This window comes from Triturus cristatus, chromosome 6, assembly GCF_964204655.1.
Source record: "Triturus cristatus chromosome 6, aTriCri1.1, whole genome shotgun sequence".
Classification (NCBI taxonomy): domain Eukaryota; kingdom Metazoa; phylum Chordata; class Amphibia; order Caudata; family Salamandridae; genus Triturus; species Triturus cristatus.
Window position 1 is genome coordinate 613,185,457 of NC_140589.1, and position 22,412 is coordinate 613,207,868.

The 22,412-nt window shown below is 41.2% G+C and overlaps 1 protein-coding gene across 1 annotated transcript in view; it reads left to right on the forward strand.

Moving 5' to 3' along the window:
• Nucleotides 1-22,412, forward strand: part of LOC146817631 (uncharacterized) — a 289,744-nt gene that overhangs the window by 194,399 nt on the left and 72,933 nt on the right. Inside the window, exon 8 of the mRNA XM_085609647.1 lies at nt 2,776-2,916. Within this exon, the coding sequence (XP_085465773.1) occupies nt 2,776-2,916 (141 nt within the window). The remainder of the gene's footprint in view (nt 1-2,775; nt 2,917-22,412) is intronic.

Below are 22,412 nucleotides of genomic sequence, written 5' to 3' on the forward strand. Positions count from 1 at the left end.
AGATGGCACGATTTCCTTGATTTACAAAAAGCTCATCAACGATCGCTCGGGACTGTTGACTAGCCTTCGTGAGGCGTGGGTCGCCGATGGATTGGAGCTGGACGACGAGGACTTGGTGTCTGCGGTGGCCTCCCCGAAAGAGGTGGCCATACCAGCCCGCCTTCGCTTCGTCCAGCTCAAAATACTCCATAGGGTCTATGTTACGGGGCCGGGTCTGATGCGTATGGGATATTCCGTGGATGGGTTGTGTAAGCGTGGGTGTGGTTCATTGGGGACCTTCGTCCATATTTTGTGGGAATGTCCGGAGGTGGCGCGATTCTGGCGTGGTGTGCATGCAGTGTTGCGGGCGGTCACACATGTGCCGCTGCTTCCTGAGGCGAGGAGGTGTCTGCTAAATGTGTGGGAGCCGACTGATTACTCAGTGCCGCAGACGTGGTGGGTGACTCTGGGCTATATGGTGGCCAAGCGTGACATAGCGCAATTGTGGGGCTCCCAGAGGTCGCCAACGATCTTGGCATGGAAGGACAACATGGATTGGTGTATGTTTCGGGAAAAAGTGGTGTATGTCGCGAGAGGTAAGCCTGGGAAATGGGTGAAAGTGTGGGGCCCCTGGAACTCCTACCGTGGCGGAATTTGTACCCCGCCGCTGACGCCTGATCTGGCACTGGCCCCGTCTCCCTAGTCTCCTTGTCTCCTTGGTTCTGGGTACGGGGTCCACTTTGTCTCCGCTCTGGCCTGTCCCCCCCCCGCTTTTCCTGTGTGTCGGTAGGGTCCTCCCCAGGGGAGCGCATACTGCTGCTTCGATTTCTTGCTGCCTTGTGGATTTGTTTGTTATTTCTTACATAAAAATGGAACCGCCATCTGGGGGGTCCGGACGGTGTGGCCGCCAACGTTTTTTTCTTTCCAACTCCTGTGATCTATCTCACTCTGCAGCGTGTGTTTCCCACTTGTATTCTATGCTCTTATTGTTTGCTAGCGGCCAGCCCGAAGGTTGTAGGCCCATTTTTGTAACTCTTTTGACTTCTGTAATAAAGGTTTCAAAAAAAAAAAGAGCAAAGATGAGGTGTAGAGGTAAGAATCAGGAAATGCTATGCCTGGGTGCATGTAAGCCTGTGGCCGCGACCATGCTCCAAGACACTGCCCCGCAAAAACCCGAAACGCACATTTGCATACTCTTCATGGAGCTGTCAATGACTGGCAAGATTGCTGCATCTTGTAAGGCGCTTTCAGGAGAGCTGCAAGTGAGTTTCCGTGTGAAAGATTCAGGTGTGGACGATTTTGGGACATAGTGGAACATAGTGGAAGGGCCTGAAACTCTTCACACCACTGGAACCATGAGCAGTGCTCCTCGAGTGGCAGCTATGCAGTGAGCAGAGACCATTATAAACAATGCGGTATTCCCAAAAGGTCCCTGGACCTGGGTATCAGTTATTATCAAGAAACAATGGTCCTGGACCAATTATTCAAGGAAGAGTTAGATTAACAGAATTAACAACTTATTTGAGCTTACATTAATCATCTCCCAAACGTCTGTAAATCGTGAAAACAAATGTGCAGAAAAAACCGCTAAGTATTATTACAATATATTTATTTAGTCATTTAAAGGAACAATCATCAGAGGGTCAAGAAGGTAGGAAAATGTTCTAGAGAACGTATAAGAAGGAGTGCTCAAGTGTGTATATATAGGAGTCAAGAGAGCTCAAAGTGTGTAGAAAAGTAAAGGGCATATGTTTACAAGACTGTACAAAACTGATAATCAATAAACAGTTAGATGCAACCTGGCCACATGCAAATTATTCATTTTAATTTGTAAGGAGAGTTTGCTTAAGGCTGTAAACAGAGATAATGGGGAAGGGGAAATAGGTCCCGGTGCGGTAGGGGGTAGCGTTGACGTTTCAATCCGGTTTATCGGCAAAAGAGGGACTTTAATTCCTCAGCTATGAGGATCTTCCTCAGGACAAGGGGACGGGAGAAGTGATCCTCATCACTCTTGCAATGCTCAATTGGAGTTCAAAACCTGGTTACACCAATGCCCATAACGTGGCAAGGGCCAGCTAAGGACAATTCCCGTTATTCAGTAGATATAGACCATGGCAGGGCTGCCCAACCCATCCATGGAATGTAATATTCAGATCCATATTTGTGGCAAAAGTTGTCTGAATGAATCAGGCAATCAAGGGCACAGTGTGATTTTTACAACTGGAGACGATCTGATCGACGTCCTTACTCCACCTTACTCCTTACTGCTTTATAATAGTGAGAAGAGACCAAGCAGGACTTCTCGCGCAGCAGTGCGATGCCTGTTCTCAATGGACCATGATGTTACCCTGGAACACCCAGCAACCCAAATTTGGGATAAGGTTTACTTACACTTAAAATTACACCATGGAGTACTTTTTCATGTGAGTAAATCCATGTTCATACACAAATTCAAATTATGTTTCATCCATAAACGATGCTATAGGCAAATCTATGTTAGACGTGTGTGCACAAGTACGTTTGTGGACCAAACCCTCTACAAGGAAATGCATTGTGACTATGAAAAGAATATTTCATGTGTGGTGTTGGATACCCATTATTTAGAGCTAGCTTAAGCTTTCTGCAGTGGATAAAATGAGGAAAAGCCAGACCTATTATATGTTTAGAATCCCAATTGATATTTTATGTGCTCATGGTCAGATCATTACTTTGTGGGGTGGCCAAAATCTTTTGACATTGGGGTCATACTGTACTTGATGTTGGTTATTTATTTCCTATGCATTCTTTGCATTTCAGTGATCTCGGCATTGATGAGCTGTACTCCAAGTGTAACGAAATTGTGCAAAAGCTTCAAAGACCCAAAGGAGATTGCTATCAAGCTGTGAGTGGCGCGGCTATGTTTCAAACACTTGCCAACATGCTAAGCTACGGACACCGGTAATTTGTAGCAAATGTGCTAATATGTTTGAACTGGCAACTCTGCTTTGGCTTTTTATGTGTGCATATCCTTTAAAGCAACCTATTGTCACGGACTTGCCTGACTCCGTGGTAGGTTATAAACACCGAACCCTTTGGTGCACCCTTTATTTCTCCGACCACCAAAAGATCTCCTGCATCCAACTGTTTCTAAAACGGTAATGAGACTAAATATAAAAAAAATTATATCGAAAGGACACAATATCGACTCCAAAATATCGAGAGGACAGAATATAGAATAGACATAATATAGTTGGAAATAATATCGACATATAGGTAAGTAATATCGAATGTCAATATATCGAATTTCATTATATCGATTTTTTTTAATTGTATTATATGTTAGTATATGTGTTAAAAGTATATAATATTTTTTTAATGTATGTTACAATTTTTTTAAGATAAATAATTTTATGTTAATTAATTTTTGCGTATATTAGTTCCGTAGCGGGTTGTGGGTTTAAAGGGGAATAGGGTGGGAAGTAATTTAATTTAAATTATCAAAATTAATAATTTATTAATTAATAATTTATTGTTTAATAATTACTATTGTTAATTAATGTTTGCGTATATTAGTTCCATAGCAGGTTGTGGGCTTATAGGGGAGTAGGTTGGGAAGTAATTTAATTTAAATTAAAAAAATATATAATGTATTAATCAATAATTAATTTTTAATAATTAATATTGTTAATTAAGTCAATTAATTTATTATTATATATGTAAAACGTTATTAATAAAAGTTTTAATTAATTGCTAATTATGTAAATTGTGTAATGGTTTAGTAAATAGTAATTAATTACATATTAATTAATAATAATTAATGTATTAATATGTTAATACTGTACATTTTTTAGGAGTGTGTCGAGTGTTTATAGGGGAGTATGGTGTGTATTAAATTAATTTTAAATATTTTTTGATTAATATTTATATAATATGTAATCAAAGTTATTGTATACTGTTAATTAATTTAGATATGATTTTTATTAATTTTATTGTTAATTGTGATTAGCTAATTAATTAAATGTTAATTAATAATGTTAATGTATTAATATTTTAGACTATTGGAGTTGACGTTTATAGTGGAAAATAGTGGGAGTTAAATTAAATTTTAATAATTCATTATTTGTTAATTAGTTTTAATTAAATTGTAGGAGTGGGTCTACTAAATCGCTATCCAACACTTTCCCTAATGTTGCACTCACTGGAGTGAGAATAGTAATTTTTACATTCCCGCTATCCAACACTTTCCCTACTGTTCCACTCACTGGAGTGGGAATAGTAATTTTTACCCTCACGCTATCCAACACTTTCCCTACTGTTACACTCACTGGAGTAGGAATAGTAATTTTTATTCTCCCGCTATCCAACACTTTCCCTACTGCTCCACTCGTAGGATTGTGAATAGTAATTTTTACCCTCCCGCTATCCAACACTTTCCCTACTGTTCCACACACTGGAGTGGAAATAGTCATTTTTACCCTTCTGCTATCCAACACTTTTCCTACTGTTTCATTCTCTGGAGTAGGAATAGTAATTGTTACCCTTCCGCTATCCAACACTTTCCCTACTGTTCCACTCACTGGAGTGGGAATAGTAATTTTTACCCTCTCGCTATCCAACACTTTCCCTACTGTTCCACTCATTGGAGTGGGAATAGTAATTTTTATTCTCCCGCTGTCCAACATTTTCCCTACTGTTCCACTTGTAGGAGTGGGAATAGCGAATTTTTACTCACCCGCTATCCAACATTTACCCTACTGTTCCACTCATTGGAGTGGGAATAGTAATTTGTACCCACCCTATATCCAACATATTCCATACTTTGGCACTTGTTGTAGTGTGAATACTATTTTTATTCACTATGCTATGCAACATTTTTATTATTGTTCCATTTAATGTAGTGTAAAATATTAATTTGCATAATTCTTTTTTAATATTATTATTTAAATTATTGTATATTATTTATTTTTAAATGTATATATGTTTATTTATATATATGTTAATATATTGTAATAATGTTTTAAATATTTTATAATTAAGTATATTAATTATGTTTTAATATTATTAAGTTAATATATATGTTAAAACAACAATTAAACATTTTTTTACATTACATTTATTATTTTTACATTTTAAGCTTTTTTACATTATTTTAACTATGTTTTACTTAATTGTGTTTATTATGTAATTACTTTTATATTAGTTTTAATACATTTTAAAAAATTGATATTTTAGGTAACTATATTTTGAGCAACGATATTTTGTACTCGATATTTTAGTACTTACCTGTTTGAAGATAGGGACTCGAGATTATGTCTCTCGATATTTTTGCTTCGATATTGTGGACACTCGATATTGTGTCCCTCGATATTTAGTCACTGATCCTTCCAAAACGTTGTTCATGTATTTCTCAAGCAAACACATACCTGTATTGTTTTCTTCTGGTTAGTAGTAGTGAGGTAGCTTTGTCATAATACTTATTTCAATATTTTGTAGACCTCTCATTTCAGGAATAGATGACATAGCTGTGTGTTTTATAAATGTATATTGCACCCTTTCTGTCTATCAAGCTCATATAATTGAAAGGAAAGAATGCAATAGTGGTAGAAGATATGATTGTTCATATCCTAAACAAAGTGTCTAGTGCCAGCTCTTTGTAAATCAATATTTCTGATGGCCACCAGAAGCTTTGATAGGAAAATTGAGATCAGGACAAGAAACTGGGTGTTATTCTAACAGGGTTAAATGACTCAACAGAGGCCAATAGTTGGGACCACAATGGGGTACCATATCAGCCCTATAGGTTAGAATTGGTTGTAGGGCTGTGGAGAGCCAGACACTACATGCAAAATCTAATCCTGTTCAAGAAGTGGAGGTCTGAGGTTGCAGGGGTGAGGCCATTTCAGGTACCTAATTGCATGTCACAAATATGGCTTTAATGCAGCTACCACACTACTGGGAACATATTGGACTAGCACAGAATAACTATCCCATCATAGTCAAATAACTGGAAGCCACGAAACTGAACAGGCAAGGTTTGTGGATCTAAAGGTTTGCAATCTCATGTGAGATTAGAAAAGTCTCTTCTGTAAAGGTGAATCATGTACAGACATAGCCAGAACTCACAATGTGACACATAGGGCAGCTAGCTAGGTTTCCCCAGCAGCATTGGTGATGATATTAACTGTCATTATCAGAGTGGTGCGCATAGAGAATCAACTTTTGTGATTATCATAGCTGTGCAAAGAGGCAATCACCACTAAATGTTTCTTAATTGTATAAAGTCTTGTCTTATTTTTCATATCTGACCCTTATTGTCGGATCTTCTTCTAGATCTTTAATCTTATGCAAATGCTCAAGCAGATCCCTCTTTATTCTCCCAGCTAAACCCTACAAGAGTGACTTGGAATTACCTCAAAATTCATGCTTCATTGTTTCCCATGCCACTCCAAAGGGAGTGGAATTCTTGTTTTCATTTAGAAATCTACAATTGTATTCATTCATTTGTATACTATAATTAAATCGACTAATCCCTTTTGTCCTACTGTTATGCATATTTAGTAATGTGGTGTTGGTGCTTACATTTTTAGAAACATGTTTGAGAGGATTATACCTCCTATTGCGACCTTAGAGCCTCACAATAATTTCCAAACAGGAAATAGTCAATATGTGAAAAGGATTTATGCTACCTAAAAATTTAATTCCTATCCTTTCCTAGGCTTTTGCTTCCAAAATCTGTTAAACCAATATTTGTCTGCAAGTGTTTCACTAGCCTCTTATTTACGCAGAAGACAGTTCTTATTGTCCTTGTTGGAGCTTTTATCAATGTTTTGATTGAGATGCAAGCTAACATATCTCCCACTATGTTAGGTGACCGAGGTGTAGAATGATTTTTCGTAAACCTTTGATTCACCTTTGCAATATTCCCAAAGTATATTGATGGAGGATTGTGTGAAAGGATCAAAGAGGTTACAGTATTGGGGTTAAGAGTATGTGAAAAAGCATATAAAGGGGGATGGGAGTTAATGGTATAGGATTTAGGGTATAATGTTAAGGGTTTCTGGAATAGGATAAAAGTTTGGTTCATTAGGGTTAGCCATTAAGGATTTAGGGGCAAGTTGAGGATTTAAAAGTAAAGAGTATGAGCGTAAGGGTGTAGGATTAGGGATTAAAGGTGTAGGGTTTAAGGTTTAGGTTTATGGGTCTGAAGTAGAGGTGTTAGGGTTACAGGGTAAAGGGAAAAGGGGTCAAGGGTTAGGAAAAAAGGTTAAGTGTCCAGCATTAAGGCTTAGAGTATAGGATTAAGGGTTTCCCGTAAAGGGTTAAGGGTTTGGGGAATCAGGTTAAGGGTTTATGGAAAAGGATTAGGGTTTATAGATTTTGGTTTATATGGGTTAAACAGGGATATAAGGTTAAGGGTTCAGACATTAGGAGTGTGGAATAGGGGTTGGCATTAAGATTACAATATTCATGGTTTGGGGTACAACGATGAGGGATTGAGGTGCAGGTTGTGAGCAGTGGTGGCTGGTGAGATTTGAAAGTGGTGGGCATAAAAGATGGGGATGGCTTTGACGTAGCGAGCCAGCAAAGAGAGGGAGCCTGACTATCGTAAGCTGAGTTTGGGTGGGGAAGGCTCTCCTTCCAAGAAAAAATAGAAAAACAGAGCCACAAATGTCCCATTTTAAAGTTAATTTTATCAATAAACTTTGTGAGAAAGCAAGGTGGTCTATGAACCAATTCTGAACATGTAATCTAGTAATATTTAAAAACATTAAATCATCCCATATCTTAGTGCATTAAATATGATCAACATTTATTGAAATATGATAGTTTGAATTCAAAAGTCACTGAACTTTATTTCATTAACACGAGTAGCATGTCACCTTAGTACTTCAGAATATTTGACACCAGAGAAACATACCTTCCCCTGCCCTGATGACAATGCTATTAGTTAAATAAGAGGCAAGTCAGTTGTCATGTATACAGTCCACATGGCTTAGATTCTTATTATATTTGGATCAACTTTATAGAATATTAAATTAAACACAAGACAGATTTTGTGTACACTGCACTGAAAATGATGTTCGGTGAAATAATGTATTTGCCTATGTTCGTTCATACAATTTGGTCAAGCAGGGTACCTGGGATTGATCACAATGTGCAATTCAGCAACTAGATTGGTACATCTTACTATACTTGGCCTTGCATCCCTCTTTAGAAAACAATCCATTTCTGAACACCCTTCGACTGCCATACAACCCTATTTCCCTCACTTAACACATCAGTATTTCCTCCCTTTAACACATCCTAGTTCCTCCCTGCAACACAAATATACTTTCCATCTGCAGCATAAACCTGTCCTGAAGTTTAGCTCACCATTTCCAAGTCAGCCACTTTACCATTGCCTCTCTGTCGATGCATCTCAGCACATTGTTACTTTTCATGCCATTTATCTACAGCTGGATTCATTTATTTCCCTGCATACGAAGCAGAATTGTGACTTCAAGTTGGCGGGCATGGAATCCAACCTTTTCTGCCACAGCTACCCATTGCCTCCAGATTTTTGTATATGTTTGCACTTGCACAATGTGTCATGCATGACAATTAAACTCTGCTTCACATAGTTTTCTGGCCCAGATTTTGACTCTTGAAAGCCTGTAGTGTTGGAATTCTCTCATCCCTTCTGTTTGGGATACTTCAAAGTGTAAGCTGCGGTCAGTGGTAGCCGTTTTTGATACATCAGAGCCCAAGTTAATTTATTGCAGACTACCTGATTATTGACAGCCCCATTCTCCCATATCCAAGGGAAACACATTGGAGATGTGTTGTCTTTCTATTTATTTAAGCAGATCGTTGAGTGATACTAATTGAGATTACAAACAGTAGGGGGTGTGTGCGTAGCCACCAACAATGATGGCTGAACGAGCCCCTGTAGCCTTCAGTGATTAATCCCCTTACATGTGCCTGACATCCGCACAATGCCAGGTCCAAAAGCATGGGCCTTTAATATACACATTGCCTGCCTTCTGCTGAGGGCTCCGTGTCAGCGAGGGGCGCACGTTGAAGGAGGAATCGGTGCTCGACTGTGCACCCACGTGGCCAGCTCAAGATGGTGGACCCCTGAAACCAGGCCTGCTGCTGCAAAATTTGCGGTTTCCCCTCTCAGGTGTGTATATGCGGCCGCTGACCCTGGCTGCTGCAGTGAGGGGACACCGAGATCCTGGGTGCTTGTTGTTGGAGTAGAGGTGGTCTTGGACTGTGGAGGTGTCTGATTGCGACAAGACGTGCGGGGACCTGCAGGCGTACCCTGGGAACACCGTTGCGGGTGCTGCCCATGTGATGCTCCACTACCCTGACACTTGACCCGATGAGAGCAGTAAGTGAGCCCTGTGGGGGTGGGGACTGGACTGGTGTGAGCGGCTATTGCGACCCCCCTCTCCACTGCATCATCTGGTGGCCTCTGGCTGTGGCGGGGTTGCGTGGCGGGCTGTGTCTCTTGTGGATTGAGGAGCCAGTCAGGTGGACTTTTCTTTCTTGCTCCTTGCCCTGCTTGGGGATGATCCGCTGGGGCCCTGTGACATCTATGGAAGGTGCTGAGCTGTTGGCTCTCGACGCTATGCACTGCCCTAGCATGCTGTTCCCTGTGTAAGATTCTTTCTGCTCGGCCTTCGACACGGCCACGTGGAGGTAGGTCTTTGGGAGCCTGGTTGGTGGACAGTGTCTTAGCCCCCCCCCCAAGCTGGTAACCTGTGGTGGGTCCTTGGGTGCGCTGTGAAAAGAGGGGCAGAGCTGTGGCAGTCTTGGCCCTTGCTGTATGCTGTACCGCACTGGGGCTCTTAATGACATGGTGAGGAGTAAGGGCCTTAAACCTCAACAGACAAATAATCTGGGCAAATATATTGTTGTCATGACCACACCTGCTGACTCTGGTAATAGGTGCCAGCGAAAATTGAGAGGCTGATCTCTCACCCGTACTCTCCTAGAGAGTAATCACGGCCACTATGCAAGATCTCCGAGGTACGGAGGAGCCTAAATTAGACTCTGTGATGGTGGATGTCAACCTGCTACGAGCTGACTTCGTAAAATCGCTGAGAAAGTTAAAACAGCTGAAACATAGATAAGTGGCCTACTTTCCAAAATAAAGAGACTAGCAGGGCAGGTTAATATACTTACCAAACAAAATGTCACAATAACGGCCCGTCTGGAGGATCAGAGGACCGTTCCAGGCACAACAACATTCACGTGGTGGGATGCCTGAGGAGGCAGAGGGTCAGTTTCTCGATCTCTTCCTGGAAGACCTCATCCTGAAGACACTCCATCCCCAGAGACTATACAACTATATCTCCATAGAGAGGGCGCACAGGGCTCTGGGTCCCCTGCTTCGCAGGGAGACTGACATACAATTATAGCAAGAGTGCTCATCTATAGGGACCGAGATGTGATCCTTCAAGCTGCCCTTACCCACAGGGATCTCCATTTTGAGAACACGACCATCAGATTCTTTCCTGATTTCACCCTTCAGGTGCAACGTATGAGATGGAACTTTGAATCAGTTAAGAGAGCACTTCGAGAACAGAACATCAAGTACATGATGTTGTACTCAGCCAAGCTCCATGTGGTGGTGGATGGAAAATCATTGCACTTCACTTCTCCAGAGGAGGTGTGGGACTGGCTGGAGGGCTGGAGAGTCGCAGGTCTGAGGAGAGGCGATGACTGCGAGAGCAGGCCTGTGGAATGTGACACAGAGACAAGCCGGCTTGGTTGTTCTGGCAGCCCGAAATCCTAAAGTCCCTTTGCAGAGAAATGAACAATATTTTCTGCAGCTAAATGGACCTGGCACTGTCATATCGCTCTGTAGTATTGGGTAAGTCGTGATACCTGTCAGTCAGGGATGTTATTGGTACGTGCAGATCTTTGGGCTGGGGAGGCTGCAACGTTAGTCCTTCTGGACCTCTCTGCAGCCTTCGATACAATCTCCCCGACCCGGCTTGTTGAGCAGCTCCATGATCTGGGGATTACAGACCTGGCATTCAAACTTCTGGCATCTTTGCTGAGCAACAGGTCTCAGATGATTATGGTGGACCAGTTTTGCTTGGAGTCCATAACTTTGCCATGTGGGGTGCCTCAAGGATCCTTCCTGAGCCCTTCATTATTCAACTTCTATGATTGCCCGCTGGCAAAGCTCATAAGATCTTCCGTACCCCAAGCATTGTCCTATGCTGATGACACCCAAATAATTGTATCTAACTCTAGGGACATGGATGTGACTGTCACCAATTTTAAAAACTGCATGCAGGCTGTGACCTCATGGATGGAAAAAACTACCTATGACTCAATGGAGACAAGACCAAAGTCTTGATCTTTGGGGTCAACCATCCATCTGGTCCAATCTGTGGTGCCCAGATAGGCTGGGAGCCTTACCCATTCCTACTGACTCTGTTAAAAAACTCTCGAAGTACTGGTTGACAAAAATCTTTCCTTCAATCTCCAGGTCAATAGGACTGTTTCAACCTGCTCTTGGATAATTAGATCCCTTAGGAAGGTGTTTCCTTTCATCAGTCTCCAAGCACGGAAGTGGTCTTGGCATTTATTATGTTCAGGCTCAGGTATTGTATTGCGCTTTACCTTGATATTAATAAGACATCACTTGCTTAATTGCAGCTGGTTACAAATGCTGCCGCCTGAGTAATTTTTGATGTCCCTAGATCTCAGTTTCTGAGGAGATTTGTAAACTTAATTGGTTACCCGTGGGCAAACGTATTATATTCAAGGCTCCTTGCATTGTCCATAAGGCCTTTTAAAACACGGGCCTTAGGAACTTATTCCAACATTATATTCCCCCCTGACCATTGAGATTTTCAGGTAGGAATCTCCTAATTGTTCCTAAGCATCGAAAGAAATCGAGTTGAAGAGGTAGAGCCTTCTCAATGGCCACATCCAAGCTGTGGAATTTGCTCCCTCACTCCATTCCCATATTCCATTTCGTAAGCCCCTTAAAACTTGGCTTTTCACTCTTTAAGGATGTGTAGTAGGATTAATCAGTTATTTCTCTTTCTTCTTCTTCCTTACCTTCCATGACTAACTACTGCCAGTGCCTTGACGTCTTCAGGAAACTGCTGCGCTTTAAAAATCTTTTTTAAATTCCTTTTCATTTCATTTCATTTTGACGGGGGTTCTTGACCCGTAAAGAAGTGCGTCTTATTAGGGGTACCAGGGAACTGTTACAAACAATTTTTGGGGACTGCAATACTTTACACCAATATCCTAGACCAGATCACATTGGCATTGCGATGTACCCTCACTGTTACATGCAAATGTGGGGGCAACAGGCACTCTGCACATTGAGGTGGTGGGTATTTTTGATCTCACTATGCAGGGACGCAGGGAGGGAGGGGGGTACTGAGTTTGCTCTATTTAGAGTTGTTCTTCATTTTATTTACTCATCTACACAGTTTGTTGTTGGTCAGTGGGTGGCAGGAAGAGAAGTTCCGACATAGGCTGGGCTTGGGGCCTGGACATGATCTCCTAGCCCCTGTTGCTCAGGACCTCATACTCACTACATAGCTACATCAATGGCAGGGAAACCATGAAAGATCTGAATGTTTGGACATGGAATGTCAATGGCCTGGGAAATGAAATAAAGTGCATGTTAGTGTTAGAACTTTTCCCAGCATGCTTTTAAACCCCTACCACATCTAAAAAAAAAACCTTCACCATTATATACCGTATTTTCAAACACGTTAATATACCACATGTCTTTACATAACAGTTGCACCCTTCTTACACACATTTAGTCTTCTATTCTCTATCATACCATACCTAAGAAAATAAACCATTTCTATACACACATATTATATGGCTTTGATACCGCTGCTCAAAAAAGCATACATGCTGTAGCTATAATTATTACATTTGCCCACTGTGCTACCGCATTAATCTGACAATGCATACAATTACTTCTATTACATATATCTGTACATATAGAAGCCATTTTTTGTAAACTCTTTGTCAAAATATATTTTTTTGTTAAAAAGCTAAACAAGCATTTGCAATGCAATAGGTCTCGCATTTACGCGAGTTTGAGCTATTGGCATTGTAAATGACAATGCCTTTTATTTATGTTTTGGTCTTTAAAGCATAAAATAAAAGGCATTGTCATTTACAATGCCAATAGCTTAAACTCATGTAAATGTGAGACCTATTGCATTGCAAATGCTTGTTATTAGATGCCTAACATAGAGGCCGTTTACAGTTTTTTCCATGCAACACAGCAATCACATTTGATGCACAGGGTTAGACAAGGGAGAAAACACAGCGCAGAACCACGTCTTCTACAGGCTACAGACAAGGTGATAGCTGATACTTTTGCAACTTACTATGAGGAACTTTACCCTTACTCAAGTACCAGGACAGGAACTGACTGTGTGAAACTGCTACATGATATTCCGCTTCTGACACTTGTGAGTGACGCAGTGAAAGCCCTGGAGGCACACCTGATGGAGGACGAATTGGCAATTGTGGGACAATTTTTGCGCCTCCGGCGCAATTGATCCAGTCTAACTGATTATCGGGCTGAAGCAGAGTCCTTGGAAAAGAAACTCTTACAAAGACATTATCCCCCACGAATTGTAAAAAGGGCAAAGAAAAGAGCAATTAATTGCCACTGAGATGCACTCCTCGAGTAAAACGAAAAACCATCTTCAGAGAGAACAGTCTGTGTTACAACATTCAACACAGCCTCGAGCAGTATTCAAAAGATCATCTTACGCAATTGGAGGATCTTAAATTCCAATGGACTGTCTTTGGAGAAACCCCTTTTCTCATTTAAGAAGAGCCAGAATATTAAAGATAGCCTGGTGCATACGAGACCGAGAAATAACAGCAAGAGACAAGTGGGCTTAGGGGGAAAAATCTGATGGGGTTCCTCCCCCCGGTATCTGATCACACAAGAAGTGGGATGTGTGACGTGTGCCATCTGACAGCTAACACAAAGACGATAGATGTTGGGCTGATCTACCCGTGGGAGCAAATGAGACTAACTAATTGTAACTCTTCCTTTGTCATTTATATGCTGAAATACCCCTGTGATCTAGTGTACCTGGGCATGACCACTAGACGAGTAAAAACGAGAATCATAGAGCACAGATCCACGTTTAGATGTCAATGGAGTGTGAGTAGATTGACGAACCATTTCAAGGAGAAGAATTACTCGGCCGAGGATTTCTTCTGGACAGTGATTGAAAAACCAAATATCAACATGAGTAGGGGTAATCCAGAAAGAGCCCTATTTATAAGAGAACAGAAATGGATTTATAGGGTACAGAGCTTTTCCAGGGGACTGAATGACGATATCCCCTGGATTAGTCTCAATAACCCTTGAACATTATCTGGCATATGAAATGACTGTATGCTAAGGGGTGACTTCCTGTAGCAATACCCAAGTGGAAATGAGTATTAACTGTGGAGTTCCAGAGTAGTAACATTTTAATCGTTTAAATTAGCACATTTCCTAATTTTTATTAGGAATGGGAATTTGTGAAATCAATACTTAACATCTAATTGATAATGACAATATTTCTCCATTATACAAGCCTCCCTCACTATTAGGTTGGCCCCCTTCTTGATTTATCTTCCTCCCCTTTCGTTTTGGGAACAGTATGACCTTAGTGGCATATGAGGACTTATATCGATCTAGTCTGTTACTCACTCATTTTGCCATGGAGTGTGCTGCCTGGACGTGCTCGCTACTGCGAAGCGGGGAACTGGTCCCGGCATTGTGAGAATTATAACCGCATCATGAAGGAGGGAAGGGCCCATGAATAACTGCCCATAACATTTGATTGAGCGCACTAGTGTTGTAGGATTACTGGGGCACGTTGGAGAAGCCGATCACGGGGCACAGTACGTCACGAGAGGCGGTGTTTGGCCGCCTCAATTGAGTGTCCTAGGCGGTGCAAAGGGATAGACGGATTACGTTGGGCACCAGCTTACCTCGCAAGCAGTAAGAAAGACAATGGGGGCCGTAAATACGGGTGGTTTAGGCTGTAGCCATAGCGGTTTATCCAGCGGGGGAAGTAATTTTGATAATGGTTATTACACAGTGTTTGTTATAACAGTATGGGACCTCATGGAGGTTTACAAGAAACAATGCACGGTACACGTGTAGGCTTTATCAGGTACAGGAAGAGAGAAATCAACCAATGGTAATTTCTCTCGTGTTGGCAATGCGGACTTCTGCATTGGACCCATCTTAACACCGGGTCCTTTGGTGATAGAGGGAGTCAATATTGGAGATAAGCTCAGTTAGGGCCATTTCAGCAAGACGTTTTTGAAATGGCACATAAACGGTTAATTTGGAGCTTTGTCCTTTCTCTTTACAGTCACAATGGAGGTCTCCGAATACCTCACGCACATAGGGCCTTTACTAACTTATTATTATTATTTCTCCAACAGAGAGTGCTAATAGGGAGCTGTTCTCACTCCCCCGCCAGTTCAGGTTTAAAAATTAAATAAACTCGGTAAGTTTCTTGACTAAACTGGCGCAGGTTGAATGTGTTGTCTCCGGGTTTCTGTGATGCTTGAGTGCATGTTGATGTAACTCAGTAACAGATAATTGAGAGTGTGCACAATAATAATTTTGTTACTGAGTGATTATATTTGTGTCATAAAACACTATTTGGGCAAGATAAAAATTGAGAGAAAAACTACCCCTACCCCGAACTTGGGGGATGAGGAATGCCCACACATATGTATATATCTACATATATATTTTTAATATGGGATATGAGTGAGTGGAGTTGAAGCACCACAAGTGTGTTTATAATATATGGTATGAAGGGCACTGCACATAACACTCCATGTGTTTTATGTTTTTAATCACTTTATAGGTTCCTCTCCAAATGTGAGGGGCTCTGCGAAAGGTGACATCCCCTTTTTCCCAGCACCCAGAGTTCACAGTGGTGAGAGTCCTGAGGAAAGCCGGGGTATTGGTATTTGCCGTTTGAAACATGTCAACACTTATGCAGAGTGGAGGGGTTGGAGTCTCATTATAAGCTCCCCAACCTAGCATCCACATTTTTTCATTTTCATTTTAAATCTGTTCAGGGTACCTAATATTAAAATTGTAAGAAGGATACCCTGAGACCAGTTTTATATCACTTTTTCTGCACAATTTCTCAGCTGTGATCTGGCACTGTATGTTGTATTGTCTTCCCCTCCCTATTGCTCCACCTCCAGCATTGAATAGGCGTGGGGGTGTGTTAGCAGCCCTATGATGAAGCATGACACAGCTTGCTGTGTGTGAGGGCAGTTTTACAAGTTTGGTGCTTTTCTCACTTCACTCACCCACCGTCACGCAATATCACTATTATCCCTCTTCTTTTTGTGATTTAAGTACTGAGCGGGAGGTCGAAGAGGGTCCTTTAACCTCTCACCCCTCTGTTTTTTTGTGTGTTTTTTGCTAACCGCCATTCGGTGCCTACAGTCCGGAAAGGCTGTTGGGCTTAATAGCATGCCCATTGAATTGTTTAAGGGGCTGGTGGATGAAGTAGCTAAGCCTATTCTTGCTAAGTTTCAGACAAAGCTGACCCATTGTCAACTATCAGATGACCAACGCATGGCCACGATTGTGGTTATACACAAAAATGGAAACCCCGACCAACTGCTGCTCCTACAAGCCTATGTCCTTACTATTTGTGGAGGCCAAGGAGTTGGTTAAGACCCTGGCGATGCACTTAAGTAAAGTCATTACTACCTTTGACTTTATGTCCCACTGGAATACTTCCCTTAATTTGAGGAGATTCTACGGTGTGCTTCACATGACTGGCCTGCCAGGTGCAGATCAGGTGCTGTTGATGGGTCTGGATGCCAAACTGACATTTGACAGTATTAAATATCCTTACCTATTCTGAGTGATGATTGATTGATTTACCTACTCACTACGTTGGCCAGGCTGGGCTTTGGAGCAAAATTCTGTGGGTGGGTGAGACTTCTCTACCAGGATCCTATGGTCAGGGTATGGGTTATAAATATATACTTTTACTTCGCATGCGTTACATTGCATGCCTTTACAACGCGGTTGTTCCAATGACTCGGGTGTTACAACGCTAACTATTACATCGCAAGTCATTTCAACGACTTCCCAATTTTCTTTGGACATTTTATCTGTGAGCTCCTGTTTTAACTGGTTGACTTCTTTGTTGAGATCCTCCAAAAGTTTAGATAATTCTTCTATAATTAATAATATTAGGTCTAAGGAACATTTATTTAAGATTGCCTGCCACTTCTCTGTGAATCTGGTGTTGTTCTTGCATAGCGTCGATTTTAGGACAATTCTTAGTCCTCTCGGGATCCGCTGTACTTTGTGACACTTGATTAAAGTACTTGCATGAAGGTGTTGATTTATAGCTTTTTTAGAAATGTAATGTAATTGTTTGATGTTTGATTGTATGGATCCAGTACTAGTGCTGACACTCTGTTTCCTCGATTAAAGAATATATTTGTAGCGTTTCGTCACTCGTAAAACCAAACGTTTCCGCTCTATACTCCGTAAGATTAGCGATTTCTTCATAAGACATGTTGTTGTGGGTGCGGCTTCTATTTGCTCAGTGATAAATATTGGTGGATGGATGAATAGGCGCCCTCCTTTTTTGTGGTAAGTGGTAAATCAATCTCTAAAGGTAGGTGGTGCAAATTGGTTGGTCCTCCTGAGTGTAAGGAGGGAAATCAATACTAAAAGCGCAGTCCTCAAGGCTTGAGGGGTGTCTCCAACTTGCACTCAATCGTGGCAGTAAAATCAATTATTCAATTATTCTTGAAATGTTTTGCAAATTTCTTTATTGAATTCTCATAATATTCTTAACGAATTTCGTTCATTGATTATTCATGACCATGCTATTTTTACATATGTTCAAGCTTTACAAATGCTCTGATGCCCAATGCATTTCAGGCTGCTGCCCTTCGTCAGGGAATTTTTGTCTAAGAGAATGAGAAAACTCCAGTTGAGTACTATAAATGGCAAAAATGCCATGCTTATTGTAACAATATGTAAAGAGTTGTGCCACTACATGCTGTTAGTGAGGTGCGAAACTCACGGTCCAATGTGGGGTAAAATGGGAAATGGTCGGGGGATGCTGTGTGTAAATAAATAATATACTGCTTCTGTGAGGGAATCAATTCTCACTCCCAAGACAAGTAAAGTATAAAAGAAGACTGCTGAACGAATCGAGATAACCATACGTGAAAAGGTACCGTGACATGCTAAAATCCAAACGTCTTCTGTGCGTAAAAATAATCATGCTAGTCAAGCGCGAGTGTGAGCTTGGGGTCAGAAGCAATCTTTTCCAATGTTTGTTTTTCTATTTGGGTTATATTTGAAGATTTAGGTTTGGTTCCTTTAAAAATAGTCTGGAAATCTTGTCGTACCACTGTCTCGAAAGCTTCCAAGACCTTGCGACTGATTGGAGCGGTGAATGTACTCTTGTTCCGTAGTCCCAATAGAGTGTTCGGTTGTACTCATTCTCGTTCTTCTACCACATTAGTGAAAAAATGTCTCAATCTTAGCGTACGCATACATTTGTATAGGCTTATTTCTGATTCCAAAGCATTGGAATGATATGTAGGTACATAGGATGTTCCTTTCTGCAGAGTTTTGATTCCAAAATTGGTCAATTGGTCAATTGGTGTTTAGAAATATTTATAACTAAAGTCTCTGACTTCTCGTGCCTTTCGCTACTAGTTGTTGTTTTTTTCTCCTCCTCCTGCTTCTTCTTGTTGCTTTTCGCCTTTCTCTAAAAAAGGCCTGCCATGGTTGGTGTTTCCTGATGTGGATGGATCTTCTTTCTCTACTCTATGAATGCCTTGTCCTGTGAGCTGCTGACCTCTTTGTTGTGGGTTGTCATTAGATAAAGCGTCGGTGTCAGAAACTCGTCCTATGTTGGTTCTTTGTTTTCTTCTTTGAGCGTAAATGTCCGCCCAGTTATAAACTTCTCCCAGTTTGTAATCGATTGTGTCTCTTTTAAATTTTCGAATCTTCCTTTTGTTGATTTCTTTTGTGTATGCATCTAATTGTTTGTTGATATCATTCAAAGTTTCTTCCCAATTTTCTTTGGACATTTTATCTGTAAGCTTCTGTTTTATGTGGTTTATGTGTTCTTTGTTGAGATCCTCCAAAAGTTTAGATAATTCTTCTATAATTAATAATATTAAGTCTAAGGAACATTTATTTAAGATTGCCTGCCACTTGATTTTAGGGCAATTCTTAGTCCTCTCGGGATTCGCTGTACTTTGTGATACTTGATTAAAGTACTTGCATGAAGGTGTTGATTGATAGCTTTTTTAGAAATGGAAAGTAATTGTTTGATGTTTGATTGTATGGATCCAGTACTAGTCCTGACACTCTCTGTTTCCTCGATCAAAGAATATATTTGTTGAGTTTCGTCACTCGTAAAACCAAACGTTTCCACTCTATACTCTGTAAGATTAGCAATTTCTTCATAAGACATGATGTGGTGGGTGCGGCTTCTATTTGCTCAGTGATAAATATTTGTGGATGGATGAATAGGTGCACTGCTTTTTTGTGGTAAGTGGTAAACCAATCTATAAAGATAGGTGGTGCAAATTGGTTGGTCCTCCTGAGTCTGAGGATGGAAATCAATACTAAAAGCGCAGTCCTCAAGGCTTGTGGGGCGTCTCCAACTTGCACTCAATCGTCGCAGTAAAATCAATTATTCCGTTTTTCTTGAAATGTTTTGCAAATTTCCTTATTGAATTCTAATATTATTCTTTATGTATTTCGTTCATTGATTATTTATGACAATGCTATTTTTACATATGTTCAAGCTTCACATATGCTCTGATACCCAATGCATTTCGGGCTGCTGCCTTTCATCAGGGGCTTTTTGTCTAAGAGAAAGAGAAAACTCGAGCTCAGTACTATAAATGGCAAAAATGCCATGCTTAGTTTAAAAATTTATTAAGAGTTGTGCCACTACATGCGGTTAGTGAGGTGCGAAATTCACAGTCCAATATGGGGTAAAATGCAAAATGATCAGGTGATGCTGTGTGTAAATAAATAATATACTGCTTCTGTGAGGGAATCAATTCTCACTCCCAAGACAAGTAAAGTATAGATGAACACTGCTGAACGAATTGAGATAACCATACGTGAAAAGGTTCCGCGGCATGCTTCAATCCAAACATCTTCAGTGCGTAAAAATAATCATGCTAGTCAAGCGCGAGTGTGAGCTTGGGGTCAGAAGCAATCTTTTCCAATGTTTGTTTTTCTTTTTGGGATATATATTTGAAGTTTTAGGACAGGCATTGCTCCCAACTCCAGGTGGACATGGTCAAAAGCCATGCCAAGCACTCTGTTGGCCTCCAAAGGCTTGTTGGGTGCCTAAACCCCACTGCACACAGCCAAAGACCGTGCACAGCAGGTGTTGAAAATTAAGTAAGTCATTAAATAAACACAGTTAAAAAGTGAGCTATTGTTCTGGCTCAAACTCGTCAAACCACTGAAATAAAACAGTTAAGGTTAGCAACGCACACAACCCACACCATAACTCGCACCACCCCCCATAGCTTCATCACTCTTTTGTTTGTTTCTGTACTGCTGTGAAATTGGTGTTTTGAACATGGCTGATGGTACAAGTTAAGGTGTGATTGTTAATCATAACTGGTGAATTTTAGTGGATTGACCAGTTTGAGGCAGGATTGTGACTTGCTTTTTAGATATATTTTTCAGTGATATATACACAATATGGAGTTACTGTTCGGTTGGTTAGACCAATGGTCTGACAATTCTAGACTGCTAAGTTTCATGATGTGGTTACAAAAATCTGCACAACATTTGACAGACATCTATTACACACAACTTCCGTTCTTCCATTTAAATTTGGAAATTGGGTCGAAAGAAAGAGGGCAAAGTCACTCGGGTGATGAAAAATAGTAGTATGGTTTTAAGATATTTGTATCATTGAAAGGTGCACACAATGTACTGGGAGTATAGGGACTGGACACAGCAAATGGCCAAGTCAATGCATCAAGTGCCTGTGCAGTGGTTTTTGAGGGCAGGAATACTGGATGCAGCGTCTGTCGTGCTCTCAGTACACACTCCGGACAGCTGGGCCAGGGAGTTCATATCATAACCAAACCAAATAAATGCCCCTAACAATACTTCAGGTAAAGGGAAGGTATAACTATAGTCCAAAACCTAAAAAAGCTATATTCACTGTATGCATTGCACTAAAATACCCTCTGCGTATTGCTTATGGACATTAATGTCTGAAGGACAGTCTTGCTATCCTGACACTTCCCATTCAGTGCAGGGCTTGGCCAAACACCAGTTCCTGCACCCACACCCATTTGTATAAGGCTAAAGGTTCATCAAGTTCAAACTTGGAAGCTTACCCTTGAGCAACTTTAGTAATATCATCATTGGTAATATCAATGGTGATGTCAAACTGGATGACTTTGCTGAAGTCATCAATGGTGTATTTTGTGATACCTGCTGTGACTTTGTGTATGACTTGGCCGTTCGTCTGGACTGTTCCCATGGGGCACAGGGTCAAGACTGATTTGCATATGGCTGGGTCCGAACTGGGGTGGCGAAGTGAGCTAAAGAACGATGATGAATTCAACCCTGAACTGTGATTGGAGGTGAGTATCTAAAAACTTTCAACACTCTGTCCATCATCTCCTTATGTTTGCTTTGTTTGCCCTAAGTTGGCAGGTTATGCCCAGACGTGGGCCCCTTGCTCACTTTGCCACTGGATTCAAGCTAGCCTGGCTGATGAGGGGTGTTACAGCAAAACCGGTCCCAAGATGCTTATTTCCGGTCCTTAAAGCCCTGGCTTGGAAGTTCGGTCTGGACTGTTCCCATGAGGCACAGGGTCAAGAATGATTTGCATTTGGCTGGGTCTGAACTGGGGTGGTGAAGTGAGCTAAAGAATGATGATGGATTCAACCCAGATTTGTGACTGGGGGTGAGTGTCTGAAAAGTTTTAGCGTTCCGTCCATCATCTCCTTGTGTTTGCTTTATGTATGAGGTCATGAACAACATATTGAAGGTATTATGGTTGCTTAGGTCACCACTACATGGGACAGACTGCGGGCATTTGACTTCAAAACCTATCGATCACGTCAACATATGGAGGGTGGTAAGGCTGGGCGATTGCTGGCCTGGCTGATTACGCCAGAAGGCAGAGGTATGCCTATTCCTAGTGTAACAGTCGGTCAAGACCAGATCCTTTCCTCCCCCAAGGCTATCAACACTGCGTTTCAAACATATTATGAGATGCTGTATGGGTTGCCGGGGGTGACTCTGGAAGAGAACTTACTTCTTTATCTTGAGGGCTTGGAGCTGACAAGTTTAGAGCGCAAGTATGGAGACGCGTTGGCGCTCCCAGTTAAAGCGGGAGAAATTAGAGCGGCAATCAGAGATATGGCTAGAGGGAAAA